General features: G+C 41.0%; 1 protein-coding gene across 1 annotated transcript in view; it reads right to left on the bottom strand.

Moving 5' to 3' along the window:
* Positions 1-916: 916 nt before the first annotated feature.
* Positions 917-16,734, bottom strand: part of cped1 (cadherin-like and PC-esterase domain containing 1) — a 107,076-nt gene continuing 91,258 nt past the window's right edge. Inside the window, exons 17-21 of the mRNA XM_079494737.1 lie at positions 12,961-13,181; positions 8,974-9,075; positions 7,660-7,747; positions 6,679-6,825; positions 917-2,904 (exon numbers count right to left, since the gene is read on the bottom strand). Coding sequence (XP_079350863.1) covers positions 2,698-2,904; positions 6,679-6,825; positions 7,660-7,747; positions 8,974-9,075; positions 12,961-13,181 — 765 coding nt within the window. The 3' untranslated portion in view covers positions 917-2,697. The remainder of the gene's footprint in view (positions 2,905-6,678; positions 6,826-7,659; positions 7,748-8,973; positions 9,076-12,960; positions 13,182-16,734) is intronic.

The raw sequence follows: 16,734 nt of genomic DNA, 5'->3' as shown, positions 1-16,734 counted from the left end.
AGCCAAAACCAGTTCCTGTTTTACACAAAAAAGGGTTAGGGCAAAAGATTGGCTAGTTGAACTATTCAAAAATGTTTTTCAAAATAGTAAAAAAAGGCAAAGAAGTTTAGGGATAAGGGGTTTAGCGGTGACGAAAATGGAGCCCTATATGTCCAATGGAAAAGAAAACCAAACCAGCCATCTCGCACTCAGAAGTCTGATGTGTCACTGATAGCTGTTGGTATGAAGTTGTTCGCCCAGTAGTCCCTTGAGACAGACTCTTGACTCACGACAAATTTCAAATGCTTCCGTGAACCGTTTTCAGTGCATCGGCCTGAAAGCAGTTCAGGCTTCAAAGCGGATGCCCCCCCCCCCACACACACACACACACAATGGAAACAAATTGACCCGTAACTCAGTCTTATGGGGGTCTACTCTGTGGCCTAATGCATAGTAAACTGGGGGTCCTTGAACTGAAAAGGTTTGAGAACCACTGGCATAAATAATTCCTGTTAATCAAATTAGTCAAAGCATATACTAGCTTGCTGCTATTATGGAATTACATTTTAAAGTATTTTAAAATAATTATATTTTTATGAATGGAAACGATAACTTCCTTTGTACCACTTTAAAAAGGAGAGGGGGGGGGGGGCATTTACATTCAAAGATTGTGGAATGGTTGCCTGGCTTGAGAGACTACCCGCCCAGTGACATCATCATGAGGACATTTATTTCATCAGACGTCAAATACGGCTCAATGAAGAACATGCCAGAAGCCTCACTGATTCGGAGGATGACTAGGAACAAATATGGGCTTGACAATGTATTATAGACAATGCATTATATACACTATAGCTTTACAGGCACATTTCTAATCAACTGCTGAGGACTGAAAATACAGAATCATTTACACAGAAGGAGCAGGGAAAGAGTCCAGTTCAGATAAAAGGGTGTAATTCCCCTTATAGAAATAAACACTTTATATAAAAATATAGACAACATAAGCAGGCAATCATATACATATAAGACATTATTCTCTTACATAATGAATATCATTGTGTCATATCTTTGGCATTGAATATTATGCCACAGAAAGTGGCTGAATGAGGTATACAGTGGAGACCTCCACAATAATTCAAATACATTTTTCTCTTCTTGTGTTTTTCTCTCTTGATTTGGCAGACTGCGCAACTTGAGAGAAAATGCAGCTTTTATCCAAGGCATTTTAATTCCCAGTCTTTGCCTTATATTTTCCCTCTTTCTTGGAAAAAAAGAAAAAAAAGTTCCATTATTTGCTGTAATTTCCATTATTATGGCGATACTTCAGTGATCCCTTCTTTCACCAGCTACCAGGCTGGTGACCCTGCCCAGGGTAATGTTTTGCCATTATCTCTGTGTCCAAAATGCAGCATGTCATCAAAGAAATTGTACATAACATGTTAACATACTTAATAGCTTAACATAACTTAATAGCTTAACATACCGTAGTTTAAGATAAGTATCACAAATGATAATTATTCCTGTGCCTTTATCATTCATTATCATTTTAAACTTAGAGAGCCTTTAAAACCTACTCCATGTTTAACCACTTGAACCCTAGTGCCACCTTCTGGGAGGAACGTTCATCAGAAATAGCAGATCTACAAGATCATAACGCGCCGCGCTTATAGATCTGCTATTTCTGCTGAAGAGATTTTGTGTAGAAGGACACAACTAATATAAGTTTTACTAAGTATAGTATAGTATAGTATAGTATAGTATAGTATAGTATAGTATAGTATAGTATAGTAGGCCTATAAGGGTTGTCCGATCCGCACACGTGATCGGAAATCGGGGCCGATCACATCATTTTCAAATGATCGAAATCGGATCGGGAGCAAAAAAACGTGATCGGGACATCCCTAGTATCAATATTATATCCATATCATGATGTTAGACTGGATATTGTCTGTGGTTTTGGATATTGTATTATTGTGATATGGCATAAGTGTTCTATATAAATAAATATAAATATTTAAAAAAATCGGTATCGGCAGATACACAAAATCAAATGATCGGAATCGGATCGGGAGCAAAAAATCATAGTATAGTATAGTATAGTATAGTATAGTATAGTATAGTATAGTATAGTATAGTATAGTATAGTATAGTATAATACAGGGTTTAAGTGGTCAAAATGATATAATTAGTGCCTATGAAGCACCTGCCAAATATGCCTCATTATTACTCAAGACAAAAAACAGGTCTACCCATGGTGACCCTGTCAGCCTCTGAGTTCAGGTCACATGACCAGGTGTGTTCATTAAGGCCGGCCAATCAGAGCAGGTGCTTGGGACAGGAGCAACGATCCCTGTCGCATGGCTGAATAGTCAACATTCTCCTGTTACACCACTCACATGGAATGACCTCTCTGTCTTCACAGAGAACGCGTGCACGCACACAGACACACAGGCACACACACACACACACACACACACACACACACACACACACACACACACACACACACACACACACACACACACACACACGCAGACGCACACGCGCACGCACACACGCACACACGCACACACGCACACACACACACACATACACACACAATATCCCGGGCACCGGTCAGGGGGTCCATTTGGATCCATGTTTTCCACTCTCAGAGTTAAATGAACACTGTGGGTTTCAGTGTGCGTGGGGGAGGGAGGGAGGGAGGGGGGGGGGTCTCTAGTTTCCAGGGGCTCTGCGAGGACACAGACGGCTCAGCAATATCTCAGAGTACATCTGGTTGACCGGTCCCCTCACGTGATAGGACGAGGAGGTGTTAGACCCCACCCACTGGTCCTGGTCCAGCAGGGCGGCATGGGCCGAGGTCAGGGTGCTGCCGCCACTCTGCTCGACGGTCCTCGCGGGATTCCTGGACAGCTTCTCCACCTGCAAGTGGTGGAAAAGAAGAAGTCCCGTGTTCAAAATGTACACTTGAGTAAAAGTACAAAAGTATCTGCATCAAAATGTACTTAAAGTACAAAAAGTAAAAGTACTCGTCTTGCTCAAAGTTCAAAATGTGTAAATATCTTTTGAAAATAGCAGATCTACAAATTCAGATTGGCTATTGGCTAGTAACTAACGTTTTTAAATAATTGTAGTGGAGTAAAAGGACAATATTTGCATCTGAGATGTAGTGGAGTAGAAGTAACCACCAGTACAAACACTGGGGTTCGACTAGAGTCCCAGACTAGTGTCCTTTACTGAAGAACAAGGTGCTAGTATAATTCTTCCGCAGTGATGACTCTGATGAAGACTGCATAGGTCAAAACGTTAGTCGTTTTGTGTGCTAGCACCTATACTAGTGAAAAGGCTTGAAATGTCCATGCTGCTCCAGTGTCCTCTCCTTCTTCTAAAAGTACTGGAAATTAGAAATACTCAAGTAAAGTACAAGTACCTCAAAATTGTACTTAAGTACAGTACTTAAAAAAACATGCATTTTAAAACTTTTTAATATTTAATATCATATTGTTTATGTCCGTCAAACGTATTTCTAATGGTTTGAGCCTAAATCACCACTCTGATATAACCAGTTCATGTCATTTATTTCTGGCTTCTGAAGCAGTTTTAGCTGCAGTATCACAATGTCCTGAGGTGGTGGGGGCGCTGATATGCACATTATTTAATCGTTGAGTCATTGCGAACGCAGTGAGCATTTACTATGAGACCCAGCAGATCACGTCTGTGTGTCTGTGTGTGTGTCTGTGTGTGTGTGTCACGCTGTAACACCACCCGCCCACCACCAGAGGGCGCAGCTGTATCACACACAAAAACACACACACACATGCACGCACGCACACACACACACACACACACACACGCACGCACGCACACACACACACAAAAAACTTAACTTAAAAAAAAACTTAACTTAAAAAAAAACCTAACTTAAAAAAAAAACTTAAAAAGGAAAAACGCACACACAAAAAACTTAACTTAAAAAAAAACTTAACTTAAAAAAAAACTTAACTTAAAAAAAAACTTATAAAGGAAAAACGCACACACACAAAAAACTTAACTTAAAAATAAACTTAACTTAAAAAAAAACGTAACTTAAAAAAAAAACTTAAAAAGGAAAAACGCACACACGCATACACACACTAAAAAAATAACTTGAAAAAACATTTAATTTAAAAAAACTTAACTTAAAAAAAACCTTAAAGTACGTAATTTATTCTAATTGTTGTTATTGCAATTTACGAGCTGCGTTCGCTTCCCGCGTTTGCGCGTCTTACTTGTTCTGCTCAGGTGTGTACGATCTCACAAACTGGTCTCTTAGATTAGAAGGGCGCTTAAACACCACAGCTGGGGCTTGTGTAAACACAGTGCTGAGCCTCGGGTCTGACTGAATAATGAATAATATGCCAGTGTTTTGAAATTATTATTATGTCAGCCCCATATATGGCGATCTAAGGGTTTGAGGTCAGATGTAGAGTTGCTGGCCGGCTCCATATATGCAGATCTAGGTGATGATCCAGTGTTGTCCATGTATACTATCCAGGGTTTGATGAGGTCAGTGTCGTGATCTTCATATATGGAGACGGCCATATATGAGACGTGACATGTGACGAGGTGTGATGTCACGAGGCGCGATGGACTGACAATATGAGACGTGATGTCACGAATCGTGATGGACTGACAACCATATATGGAGGCGTGACTGAGTGATGGATCAACGGATTTGCAGGTTTTCATAGTAATCCGCGACCTACAGTCGCAATTATTATTGTTATATTTCAGTAAAACATTTGCACATTTTCTGTTTACTAAATTGCTGGAGAGACCGGGAGAACCCCTTTACTGGGAAAAAAAACATTCTATTGATTACAACAAAAATATCACTTACTCATGGGGAAATGGGGAGAGAGAGATGGGGAGTGAAACGCAGCAATGGCTGCCTGGACCGGGACTCAAACCTGCAACACGCTGTCAGGCTACAGTAGCCTAACTAATTCTAACCCTAAATAAATTAATCTAAGTCCTAACCCTAAAACAGCCTCTGTTGTGCACACGCAGAAACCAACACGCGCACGCACACACAAATCAGACTTTAACTAGACTAGATTGCTCTCCGTTTGACAGATTCTGCAGGCCTGCTGTCATTTAAGAGCCATATGAAGTGAGATGGGGGCGTGGGTGGTTGGTGGGATTGAGCCTGCCACACATAAGGGCCCTGAAACCACTTCACATACACACCCAGCTGCTACCAACGTGCATTTTAAGATGCAGTAAAATGCAGTTTTAATTGCTAATTACTCATTAACTTGTGCAGAGGCCAATTTTATAGGTGAATAAAAACAAAAAGGCAGCTCTTTTACAGGGACCCGGGAGAGGGCAGTGAGGGGATTTATTTTCAGAAACCTCCTTGATGTGGAAGCAGAGAGCATTAGATTTGTTCAACCAGAGGAACAGAAGTGCTGATTTCCTGTCCACTGAGAAAATGGTTGTGTGATTTGTGGCTGCTGAGCGCTTTAGACACAGTATTTAATGCTTTGTTCTGTCTTGGCTTTGAAAGCACATCAATATCAAACAGAAAGGATGGGGAAATGATCAGTGTGGGTTTCCTCAGGGAAAACTGGCTAAGTACTCTGCGACCTGTAGATTAGAACGCATACTCCAGGGTACATTTTTTCCAATTAATTTCCCAAACCTTTCCAGAATATTTAACCCAATTTCCAGGACTATAACAATCCTTCAGCGGAATAATGAGTAATGAGTCTTTTACTCCTGTGTGTGGTGGGGGCAGTTGGTGTATCAGGGGTAAGAATTGAATGGGCTAAATGAGGATAAGACAGAAGTTCTCATAATAGGTTCTAGTGAGCAGAAAGAATCAATAATACGCAGACTTGGCAACCTGACTGTAGAAACTAACAGTACAGTAAAGAACTAGGGGGTCAGTATTGATTCTGAATTGATTCATACATTAATCATGTTGCCAAGATTGCCTTTTTTCACCTTAGAAATATTGCACGAATCAGGGCCTATCTGTCATTGGACGATGCAAAAAAAGACTGCCTAAGAAAACAACTGACAGATTACAACTTGTCCAAAATGCAGCAGCCAGAGTTTTAACTAAAACTAAGATGAGAGAACATATTACTCCAGTTTTAGCTTCACTGCACTGGCTTCCGGTTGTTTTTAGGATTGATTTTAAAATTCTTGCACGGATGCGTGCATGCGAATGCACGCATCCGCCTTTAGGGCGAGGTCGCTTCTCGCCCTCAGGGCATCTTTTTTATTTGGAAATGTTTTTTATTTTTATTTACAAGATAAATAGCCAAAAACAATGCATAGTCAAAACAAATTCCAGGACCCTTGATAAATTCCAGGACCTTTGATCCATTCCAAAACCTTTCCAGTAGTACAGTGAAAATGTTTTTTCTAATTTCAAAATAATTCCAGGAATTTCATGACCGCGGGAACCCATAATACTATACATTCCATTTTCTTTGCATTTTGTGGTTTTTGTACAGCGTCGATATCATTGTGTGGATTATCATTTTTTACAGTAGCCTACAGGTGGCAGTGGAGTGGACTGCCTTGTATCACTCACTAACCAGCAAATATGTCTGACAACCAAATAGGAATTTCCTTTCTAAATACATTAAAATTAATAATTTAAATTTTCCACCTACTTTACCACCGACATGTCAATTAATTTACCTCATGGAAATGGCAGGCACATCGTCCCTGCAGGAACTCTTTATATCGGCCCATGGTCATGTAGAATGTGTCGATCACCTCGTAGCCATAGTGCTTTGCCGTGGTGAGGATGTTGCTGTTTTCACGATATAGCTGCTGTATTCCTCGCTGCAACGTTGACAGACATGCCGAGAAACAAGGATTCGTCACATTATGAATGACTCAAGGACATCATTAGTGTTTGTTGAACTACAGGAGATATTACTGATTCAACAGCAGGTTGGGAGCCATGGATTATTACAAAGGCCACAGTCAGGGGGAATAGAGCGTTGCAGTCCCGCCTCCTACCCTGGACCAGGAAATGAAACCCAATGCATTTTCCTCATAGACATTTTCCTCATAGTATTTATTTAAAGACGGTTACGCCGCGGACAAAGCTAACTCGAGTCGTGACAACTCATGACAACACAAACAATATTTTGGACCAAACAAATAATTAGAAAGAAGAAAAAAACGGCAGGTTACAACACTTTTTTTGTTGTTTTTCTTCTTTGTAATTATTTGTTTGGTCCAAAATATTGTTTGTGTTGTCATGAGTTGTCACGACTCGAGTTGGCTTTGTCCGCGGCGTAACCGTCTTTAAATAAATACTTTAAGAAATGTCTATGGGAAAAATGCATTGGGTTTCATTTCCTGGTCCAGGGTAGGAGGCGGGACTGCGACGCTCTATAGGCTGACTTTATAGCTTGTAGATTTGCTATTTTCGATGAACATTTTTGAAAATGTAAACATTTGGCTAAAACAGATATAGCTCATAACGTTGTGTGTTGGGAGCTTGTAGAGAGATTTGGTGTAGACTGTAGAGTAAGTGGAGGGTGAAAAGGAGTGGACCAAGTATAGAGCCCTGACTAGTGACCCTGTCGGTCAACTATAGGGTTTAAGTTGTTAATGCTTTGAATGTTCCTTGTAAATAAAGAAGAATGAATGAGGAGAAGGAGTTACCAGGCTGAGAGAATGGATGCCTTCAACAGGAAGATGGAAACCGATGCCTAAAGACTTCACCACCACCATGATATTCCCAAGGTTTTCTCTGAAGTAGAAACACAGGAGAGAGAAAATAATATCAGTGAGTAAGTGAGTCAGTGAGTACTGAGTAGTAAATGAGTGAGTGAATAAAAGTGAGTTAATGAGTGATACTCAGTGAGTAGTAAATGAGTGAGTGAATAAAAGTGAGTTAATGAGTGATACTCAGTGAGTAGTAAATGAGTGAGTGAATAAAAGTGAGTTAATGAGTGCATATACCAAAGTCTAGCAATTTTTGGCTTTGGCAGGTCAACAACAAGATGACATAGTAATTGTTGAGTAAACAAATGCATTGCCTTGCTGAAGTTCATTTTGGAAGTTCTTGCACCTCCAAGACTTTCTAACTAGCCAAAGATTACTGAAGAGACAGCGAAGCAAACATCATGTGTGATGGGTCAGTGTGACTTGTCTACAGCGCTGTCGCCAGAAATGGCTAAATCTCAGACGCATTTCAGCATGCAGGCCTTCCTCAGCATTTGAAACGCTGAGGAAGGCCTGCGTGCCGAAACGCATTCGTTTCTCTAGGTGGACTGCTGCTGCATGTGATTTCATGAAATAAAGAAACTCAAACTCTATTAAGAGAGTGCGGATATTCCCCTTTTTCCATAAATCTCAGACAAATCATGTCAAAGCATGTCGGAGGTTAATGCAAACAAACAGTGGAGACCTGTGGTAAAATTACTGTTCCAGTGGGCGGGTGTCTCAGAACTCAGAGCGGAGCAGCAACGAGTAAAAAATCCATTTGTTCTCAGATAAGTTTGTTTTGAAAAGCCGTGCAGAAACAGTCAGAGAAAGTGAGTCAATGAGTGAGTAGGTGAAAGTGAGTGAGTAGGTGAAAGTGAGTGAGTGAGTAGGTGAAGATGGAGCATCGGAAATCCATCTAGACTATACAGTATACTAGAGTATACAGTTTCTTCTCTCAATGCTACCACAGTGACAGCTCGTCAGTGAACAAACCTCTTCAGCCTCCTCCTGTAGTAGCATTTAGGCCTTCACTATGTCAGCATGTACTGTATAATGTTGTTTGTATAATGTCATTTCTGAGTACGTTTGTATAATGTTATTTCCGAGTATGTTTGTATAACGTTATTTCCAAGTATCTTCGGAGTATTTCCGAGTGAGTTAACTAGTTACTAAAACAGTGTATGAAAAAGAGAAGGACTGAATACTGATGATGTCCTCAACGTGCGTGTACATGTTTGTTGATACGTGTTTATGTGTGCATATCTCTACCTCTCCAGCACCTGTCTGATGACTCTGATGTGATTGGTGTTGAGCCACTGGACGCCTCCCACTACCAGCACTGTCTGAGCAGAGTTTTCCAGGGGGCGTGACCTTTAGGTGATGGCAATACATGTATCTCATCAATGTGTATATGAGCAGATGGCCATAAAGTGCCAAGTCAACTCAAAGAAATATGCAACTCATAACCGAGCCCAAAGGACTAATGACACACACACACACACACACACACACACACACACACACACACACACACACACACACACACACACACACACACACACACACACACACACACACACACACACACACACACACACACACACACACAGTTTAACGCTTCCTGGATTGTTGCTGGCTTAGCAGCAGTGCTCAATAAAATGGCAGCTTATGGCCCAGGATGCATCCCTAGCTTTGAACACATCTGAGGCCGTGTGAGACTGCTGGCAAGGAGGCCCCGCTGCACGGCATCAGTCGAACATGCCTCCTGAGTCACGACCTCTAGCGCTTTGATCACAACAACCGATTAAGCTTATTTCCATATGGCCAGACGGGATAACACATGTCTCATCACATAATGTGTGATGAGCAGGCTGCGCCAGTGAAAATAAAAATAGAGTCGTTGTTGGCCTCCACTGTTATATTGCAGATTAAACTTTCAAATCCCTGGGGTGCAAGAGTTCAAAACTTTTAATCCCTATCCGAGTGGATTAGATTCGGATTTTGGGTAGATAAAAAAAAATAAAAAACGGGATTTGGATCACTTTGATATCCTATTTGTGATCATAGAATTATCTCATATTAAAGTAATACCCGTAACACTCCAAATCCAAATCTGATCCACTATGAAAGTTTTGAACACTTTGTCCCAAAGGATACAATTTTATGTGTATAGGCTGTGCTCTTAAACACAGATACTTGGGCACACAGATATCGTCTGTGTGATTGATAGAAACCTGTGGCACAGCAAAAATAAGACATTGGGAAGTTAGTTAAAGATGAACAGTTTGAATGTTATTATCCCATTCAAAGGTTTGTTTCTTTTTCCGCTTGTTAGAAACTTTAAGGGAAAACGGCTGTTCAGAATGACACGAAACTTCCAGGAAAGGAAAGGTGGGGAATTTGTCCTTGAATAATTACAGTTGAGACAGCAGTCAGAGCACTACAGTATATGTTTAGAAAAGGAAAATCTGATTCTGAAATGCTAAAGATTGTAGCACCAACATTAGGACAGTGCTGTGAACAAAGCTGTCGGCAAAACTTTGTCATTATGAATGAGCACGTACTCCTCCAATACACACCAAACCCCCACTCCACATGGTGGAGGGCAGAAACGACTGTGACCTTTTTCATGACCTTTGGCCTTTACCCAATTACACGACAAATCTGACCAGGAGGTAGTCAAGGAGCCATTTCCCACCTTTTGCTGAAAGTTTCATGTAATTTTGTGCAGCTGTTTTCCTGCGAAGTTGCCGAACGAACCTATAGGGTGACCACCTCCAAACAAGCCCAATGAGGGACAGGGGTTCATGTGGTTAATGCTATTCATGATGATGTAATGATGTTTTCATATTTCTCAAGGTGCACTAATCATTTCATATTGCTGGATAATATGGATTATATTTTAATATAATATATATTTTTAGTTATAGATATTCATTCTATTTATAGTGACTTATAGGAATAGACTATGTGACAACTGGGTGGTGACCACCGGAGAGACGGGTGACAGCCGGAATGTAGACGGCACCTGATGTAGGAGGGGCCCGGACAGGAGTCAACACACAGAGCCTAGTCCCTCCATGCGCCAGATTGCTGATCCTCCCAGTCCCGGTAGAGTAGTTCCGGAGAAACGGATTGTGTGGCCCAAATGGGACTGATCGAGGGTAGCTACTGGGACGTAAGTCGGGACTTGATCACCCCGGCTGGGTCACCCGAGTGAGGGGTATGATGTTCGAGAGACCCGAAACCCCGATGACTTTGGGATACATGCATATGTTCTCATGTTCAGTAGCTAGTGTTATTCCTCTGTCCTCACTTCTACAAATAGCACTAGTCAAAGAACTACACATCCGGAAAACCGGCACTTTGTTGACAATGCCCATAAGTTGCTCAAAGCCCCGGAAAATAACAAAGAAGTGAATGTAAATGGACGTTCAGTTCGTGTTTAGATCCGATTCCGATCATTTCCACTCACACATACAGTACATGAACACAACACTCCACCATCGTGTCCCACTGCCCCACGGCCGGCGGCTCAGCAGGGAAAAAAGCGACGATTTTGATTCTGTCTTGACTCGCGGAGTCGCGGGACATTGTTCTGTTTGTGCGCGACACGGGACAGACGGTCCCACGGACAGGTGGTCACCCTAAATGAACCAGATAAAAAATATTTTTCTTTTTGCCCGCAAAGTCTCTTTAGGAGACATCAGTTAATTTGGGCTTGGAAACACCCCTGGGGCATCGAAAACAAAAAAATATTGTTATGTGAATAGCTTTGTCAGAAATATTTAAATTGATATTTTACTGTTTCCTCTGAAGTTGCCAAACAAACCAGATAAATTATTTTGATACTTATCGTGAGGTCTCTTTAAGAGACATCAGTTCATTTGAGCTTGGAAAAACCCCTGGGGCATCGAAAACAAACGAAACATTTGTGAATAGCATTGTCATAAATATTCAAATTTACTTTCAAACTAAGAACAAGATGGGTCTGACTTGCTATCTAGAAGGAAAAAAAAACACTTACCCAGTATTTGTTTATAAGTAAAGCAGTGTTTAGTACCTGGCACCCATTTTTGTATGTGTCAAAATTGTTCACAGAGAACGGGAGAGAGAATCCTGAACATGTAGGTCATTACCCCAATGAATTCTTAAAACCAATTTATACCGAATCGCCACCGGGAATTGCACATTTTGCAATGAACTGGAATATGTAACGAGACATCTGTCATATTGTCCTTGTGGCCTGTGGTCCTTCTGTATGTAGTGTCTGTTTTTAATTCTACAATTGAAATGAAAGGCACATTTCCACATATGTAGACAATAACGCTTTCTATTCACAAACTGTTCAACCCCCTACAATGCCCGCGGAAGGGCAAGGGGGCCTACCGCAACACCACCAGGCTTAGGAACAGTTTCCACTTTCCACCCGACACCCGGCAGATTGCTGAAACATGGCATGAGTCTGTCGTGTTAGGCTGGCCTGCCGCCTTGGATTATACCAGGGACAAGTTGACTTGGACTTTAGCTTTAGACAAGGTACTTGACTTTTCTTCTTTTTTTTGCTCTACCTCTTACACCACTCGCGGATTACACCAGTGTTGCGGATTATACCAGTGTCAGTCTTCTAGTGGTTTATGCGGCTAACGGATTTTGCACCTTAATCCATGACCTAACACCTTGACTAATATACTCTATATATAATGTAATGTATAATGTATATATAATGCACAGTACAGCTGCTATGCTCACACGCCTTTACATATACACCGTATATCTTATCTCAGGTACATACTGTATGTAAATATATATTTTTGGACCTTGTAAAAAACATTTAGTTGTACATTTTGTGGTAAAAGCAATAAAAAAGCCTGTAAATTTCTAGGACCCACACAAGAGAAACCCTTTACCTGTACTTTTTGTGGTAAAAGCGCTCAAACTTTGTTTTTCCTGCATTGATCTCCTTAACCCCCCTCTTCCCTTTATTTGTTTTCTTGGAAAAATGACACGATGGGAACTATTCACAAAAACAAATTTCACCCACTTTTGTACTAGTTAAACTGTGGTGTGACAATAAAGCTGATTCGGAATCTATTCTATTTAAATTCTTCACCCTTACACAGTATTCCGTTTTTTATCCATGTGTAACTCAAGAGTGTGTGCAACTGCAAACGTACAACCATTACATTTGCGGGTCCGTTTGGTTACATTTGCACACTCTCGGGAGTTAAATAATTACACCCAGCATCCTCTCACCTGTGTAACAGCTGTTCCAGGGCCTGCTGGAAGGTGGGCCTGTGGCTCTTCTCCAGCCAGAACTGAGGGTAGTAGGAGTAGCTGACGTGCGTTAGGCCCTGGTTCAGGTTGCTGTAGACCAGCATGTTGTGAGCCTTGCCCCACTCCTCCAGGCTGGAGTTCACCCGCTCCATCAGGAAGTACATCATACCGCGGTTGGTCGAGTCTCCGATGAACAGCACCTGAGGAGGGAAGACGCGGTTTGAGACACACAACCCGGGCCTGAAACAGATTTTGTGCAACTTCACAGCGCTTCATTGTGGTCAATAGAGGAAGAATTGTGTTGTTTTGATTATAGTTGTGCAGTTTGACAGGACAAAGTTCTTCTACTGAAACGAAAACAGTTTACATTTGTGTAAACCTCCTTATGATGGTAATTCTACCACAATTCCTCCTCACAATACACATTTACAGTATAAAGTACCGGTTATGCTTTCAATTTCAACGGTAGTTGTTGGATACACTCTGCAAAAAGAACACTATCTTTCATCAGCAAAGTTCATTTACAACCAAATAAAGCTTAAGAAATGATGAAATGTCATAGTCACACTTGAATTTACATAATCTCCCCCCCCCCCCCCCAACACTATTTGTGAGTTATCTGACTGAACAAGGCAACACTGACAACTATCCAGAGGTGGAAATTTACATTTACATTTACAAGTACATTTACTTGAGTATTTCCATTTCATACTTACAGTATACTACACTACACCTCAGAGGCAAATTATAGTACTTTTTACTCCACTACATTTAGTTACTAGTTGCTTTGCAGATGATTATTATTATTATTTGAAATCCCTATACTTAAGCTATTTGAACATCTACAAGTTTACAAGTGTCCCACTGGGACCTGTTGTGATCTTCCTTTTTTTAACACACACACACACACACACACACACACACACACACACACACACACACACACACACACACACACACACACACACACACACACACACACACACACACACACACACACACACACACACACACACACACACACACACACACACACACACACACACACACACACACACACACACACGGGTCCTCCAGGAATACTCGTTTGATGAGGAGTCTTGGCTCTTCTGTTTGTAGCTTCAAGGGAGACTTGTTCATGGTCCTAAAACTAACGCAGCCAATCCCAGTTCACAGGAAGTATAAAAAACAATTTATCATTCAGAAAACCCTATCATTCCTCTGTCCAGTGTTGTTTTTGGCAGCAACATTAAATTTTAGTTTTTTTTAAGCTTTTTTCCCCCCGTTTTTTGCCTTTATTGATAGGGTACAGTAATTAGACAGGAAAGGGGGAGGGAGATGGGGAGTGACACGCGGCAAAGGCCGTCTACAAGCTTGTAGATCGGCTATTTTCAGCATGCAACCAAGTGTAAAATGACTTATACTGGATGTCTTGTCCACTAGTCCCTTCCTAACATTTTAGTCTAGTTTTTATTTCTTGACGAAATTGTCGATATATTTAGTCTTAGTTTTAGTCATCATAGCTTAGTTTTCATTTCGTTTCAATTTAGTTTTTGTCAGTGCAAAAAGGTAGTCGACGAACATTTTTCGTCTTAGTTTTAGTCTACGAAATCAACACTGCCTCTGTCCCTCTGCAGCTGTCAGTTTGCCAAGATGAAACCTGCTGCAATTTACTGCTCTTTTAAAACTGTACGAACAGGTCAGGAAGTCTCAATTGGCTTCTAGTCTGCTGGTCATAATTGAAGAGACAATAACCGTTTCATTGTGAGTTCAAAATATCGGTGCCAAACTGTAACGTAATGCAAACTAACCGACAGGGAGCATGAATTAAATATTAATACAGGGAGATCAGGAAGGATTCATGACAGCCTCGTTTGGCCATCATATCAGGTAAAACAACTGTTTATACATGAGACATAGCATGAGACATAGCAGCAACTAACAACTAATAATAACCTCAAAGATGTTGCTGTCTTTCATCATGTCAGTCAATCAGGATCAAAATAAATAGTAAATTAATTTATGCTCTAGTCTATCACTCATTGCAAAATTTGACTTGGATGCATGTAAAACAGCAAATGTAAACAGCATAGCCTACCAAAGAAGTATTGAGATTGCAGGGCAATTGGAAAGGGGGGTAAAAAATCATAAAAACAATAAAAATATATCAGTTAAGAATTGACAGCTAACGTTGGGTGTATGTCACAAACGTAACATGCCCAACTTGCCCGTATATGCATATTTTCAGGCCGTAAACATTTTAATAGAGTATGAGCATATCGGTCAGATCAATGGTGTGACATCGATGCGAGGGCCACCTAGCAGCCCAAACTCTAGACGTGAAGGTTGCATAGCGACCCAAAACTCTAGTATTTAAATTTTTCATTTCAGTTCATTAGCTTTATATTTGTATTTATTTTACTTTCATCTACAAGCTCACAACAACACGTTGTGACACACTGTGAGCTTGTACAGTAGATGTTGTCGATTTTCTTTTTTATTAACAATTTCACAATAGGGGGACTGCAGCTAGATGCAACGCCTATTTGGGTCTGTTTTAGGATCCTTGGTTGCGTGTTATGTGAGATATTGTTGCAGATAAACCATAAGCTTGGGGGAACCGGATGCTAACTGTCTGGATAGTGCGTCAACAACATACAGTCACTGTAATGACAAAACACAATGAACAAGTCGAGGAGGCTCTCAGTTCCGAACTCACCAAAATCCGTACTTGGCTTACCGATAACAAACTCTCACTACATTGGTAAGAGTAAGGTCAACGTAAATGACTTCAAGGTTAAAGTTGATGACATAGTACTCTCCAGCAAAGAGATTACATATTTGGGCTGTATTCTTGACAACAAGCTGACAGGTGAAAGCAAAAAATGATCAAAAATGTACATCAAAGAACAAGATTCCTGGGCAAAATGTCCTCTTTTGTCAACAAAAATGCTCTCAAAACTCTAAGACTAAGCTTCAGACCTCCCAAAACAAACTAATTCGACTACTTCTCGCCCTGGGCCCATGACTCACCTCTTTCCACCCCATTTTGCTAGTCTAAACTGGCTCCGGGTAGAAGACAGAGTTAAGCAATTAATTGTAAATGCAGTGCCCAATGAATTGCCCTCAGTACTCGCATACCTGACAAAGAAAACGATTCAATCAATCAAAATATCCCTGGTTTGATTTTGTGTTCTGTTCTTCCTCCTGTACAGCTTTCTTCTCTTCCTCCTTCAACTGGCTAGCTTTCTTCAGTTGAGCTCTGCCCACTGGACCTGTGTTGCAAGTCTCCTCCATCTCTGTCCTTAGTGTCCTGTTTCTCTACCATCCCAATCTTGTACATCCTTCTGGCAGCAGGATGGGGGAGGGAAGGCTAGACTAGATTGCAGAAGGTGCTACAGGGGTTTCAAATATATTTGTTCAGATAATCAGAGGTAAGAGGTGTAAATGCAAAAAGCCAGAAGGAAGCGGGCTCCACGCCTCGACCTTTCAACTGCCTGCCGTCACTCACGCACGCAAGCACGGTGCGCGCAATACTTTTGTGGTCTGGACACAACTTAAATCAGAATATGTGAGAAAAGAAAATCCCTCACGACAACTGTAAAAAATAAATTCCCCCAAACTCACATGTCTACACATCAACATAGTACTGCATATGGATGTGTCTCCTGTGGCTCAGAGTTTTGTGCTTAGAGCCAAAGCCTATCAAAGTTTCTAGAAGCAGTATGCTAGACAATGTCCTTTGGCATAGGT

The sequence above is a fragment of the Electrona antarctica genome (assembly GCF_951216825.1).
Source record: "Electrona antarctica genome assembly, chromosome: 23".
Taxonomy (NCBI): Eukaryota; Metazoa; Chordata; class Actinopteri; order Myctophiformes; family Myctophidae; genus Electrona; species Electrona antarctica.
Note: the sequence above shows the minus strand (reverse complement) of the source record. Positions and strands in the feature narration are given on the sequence as shown.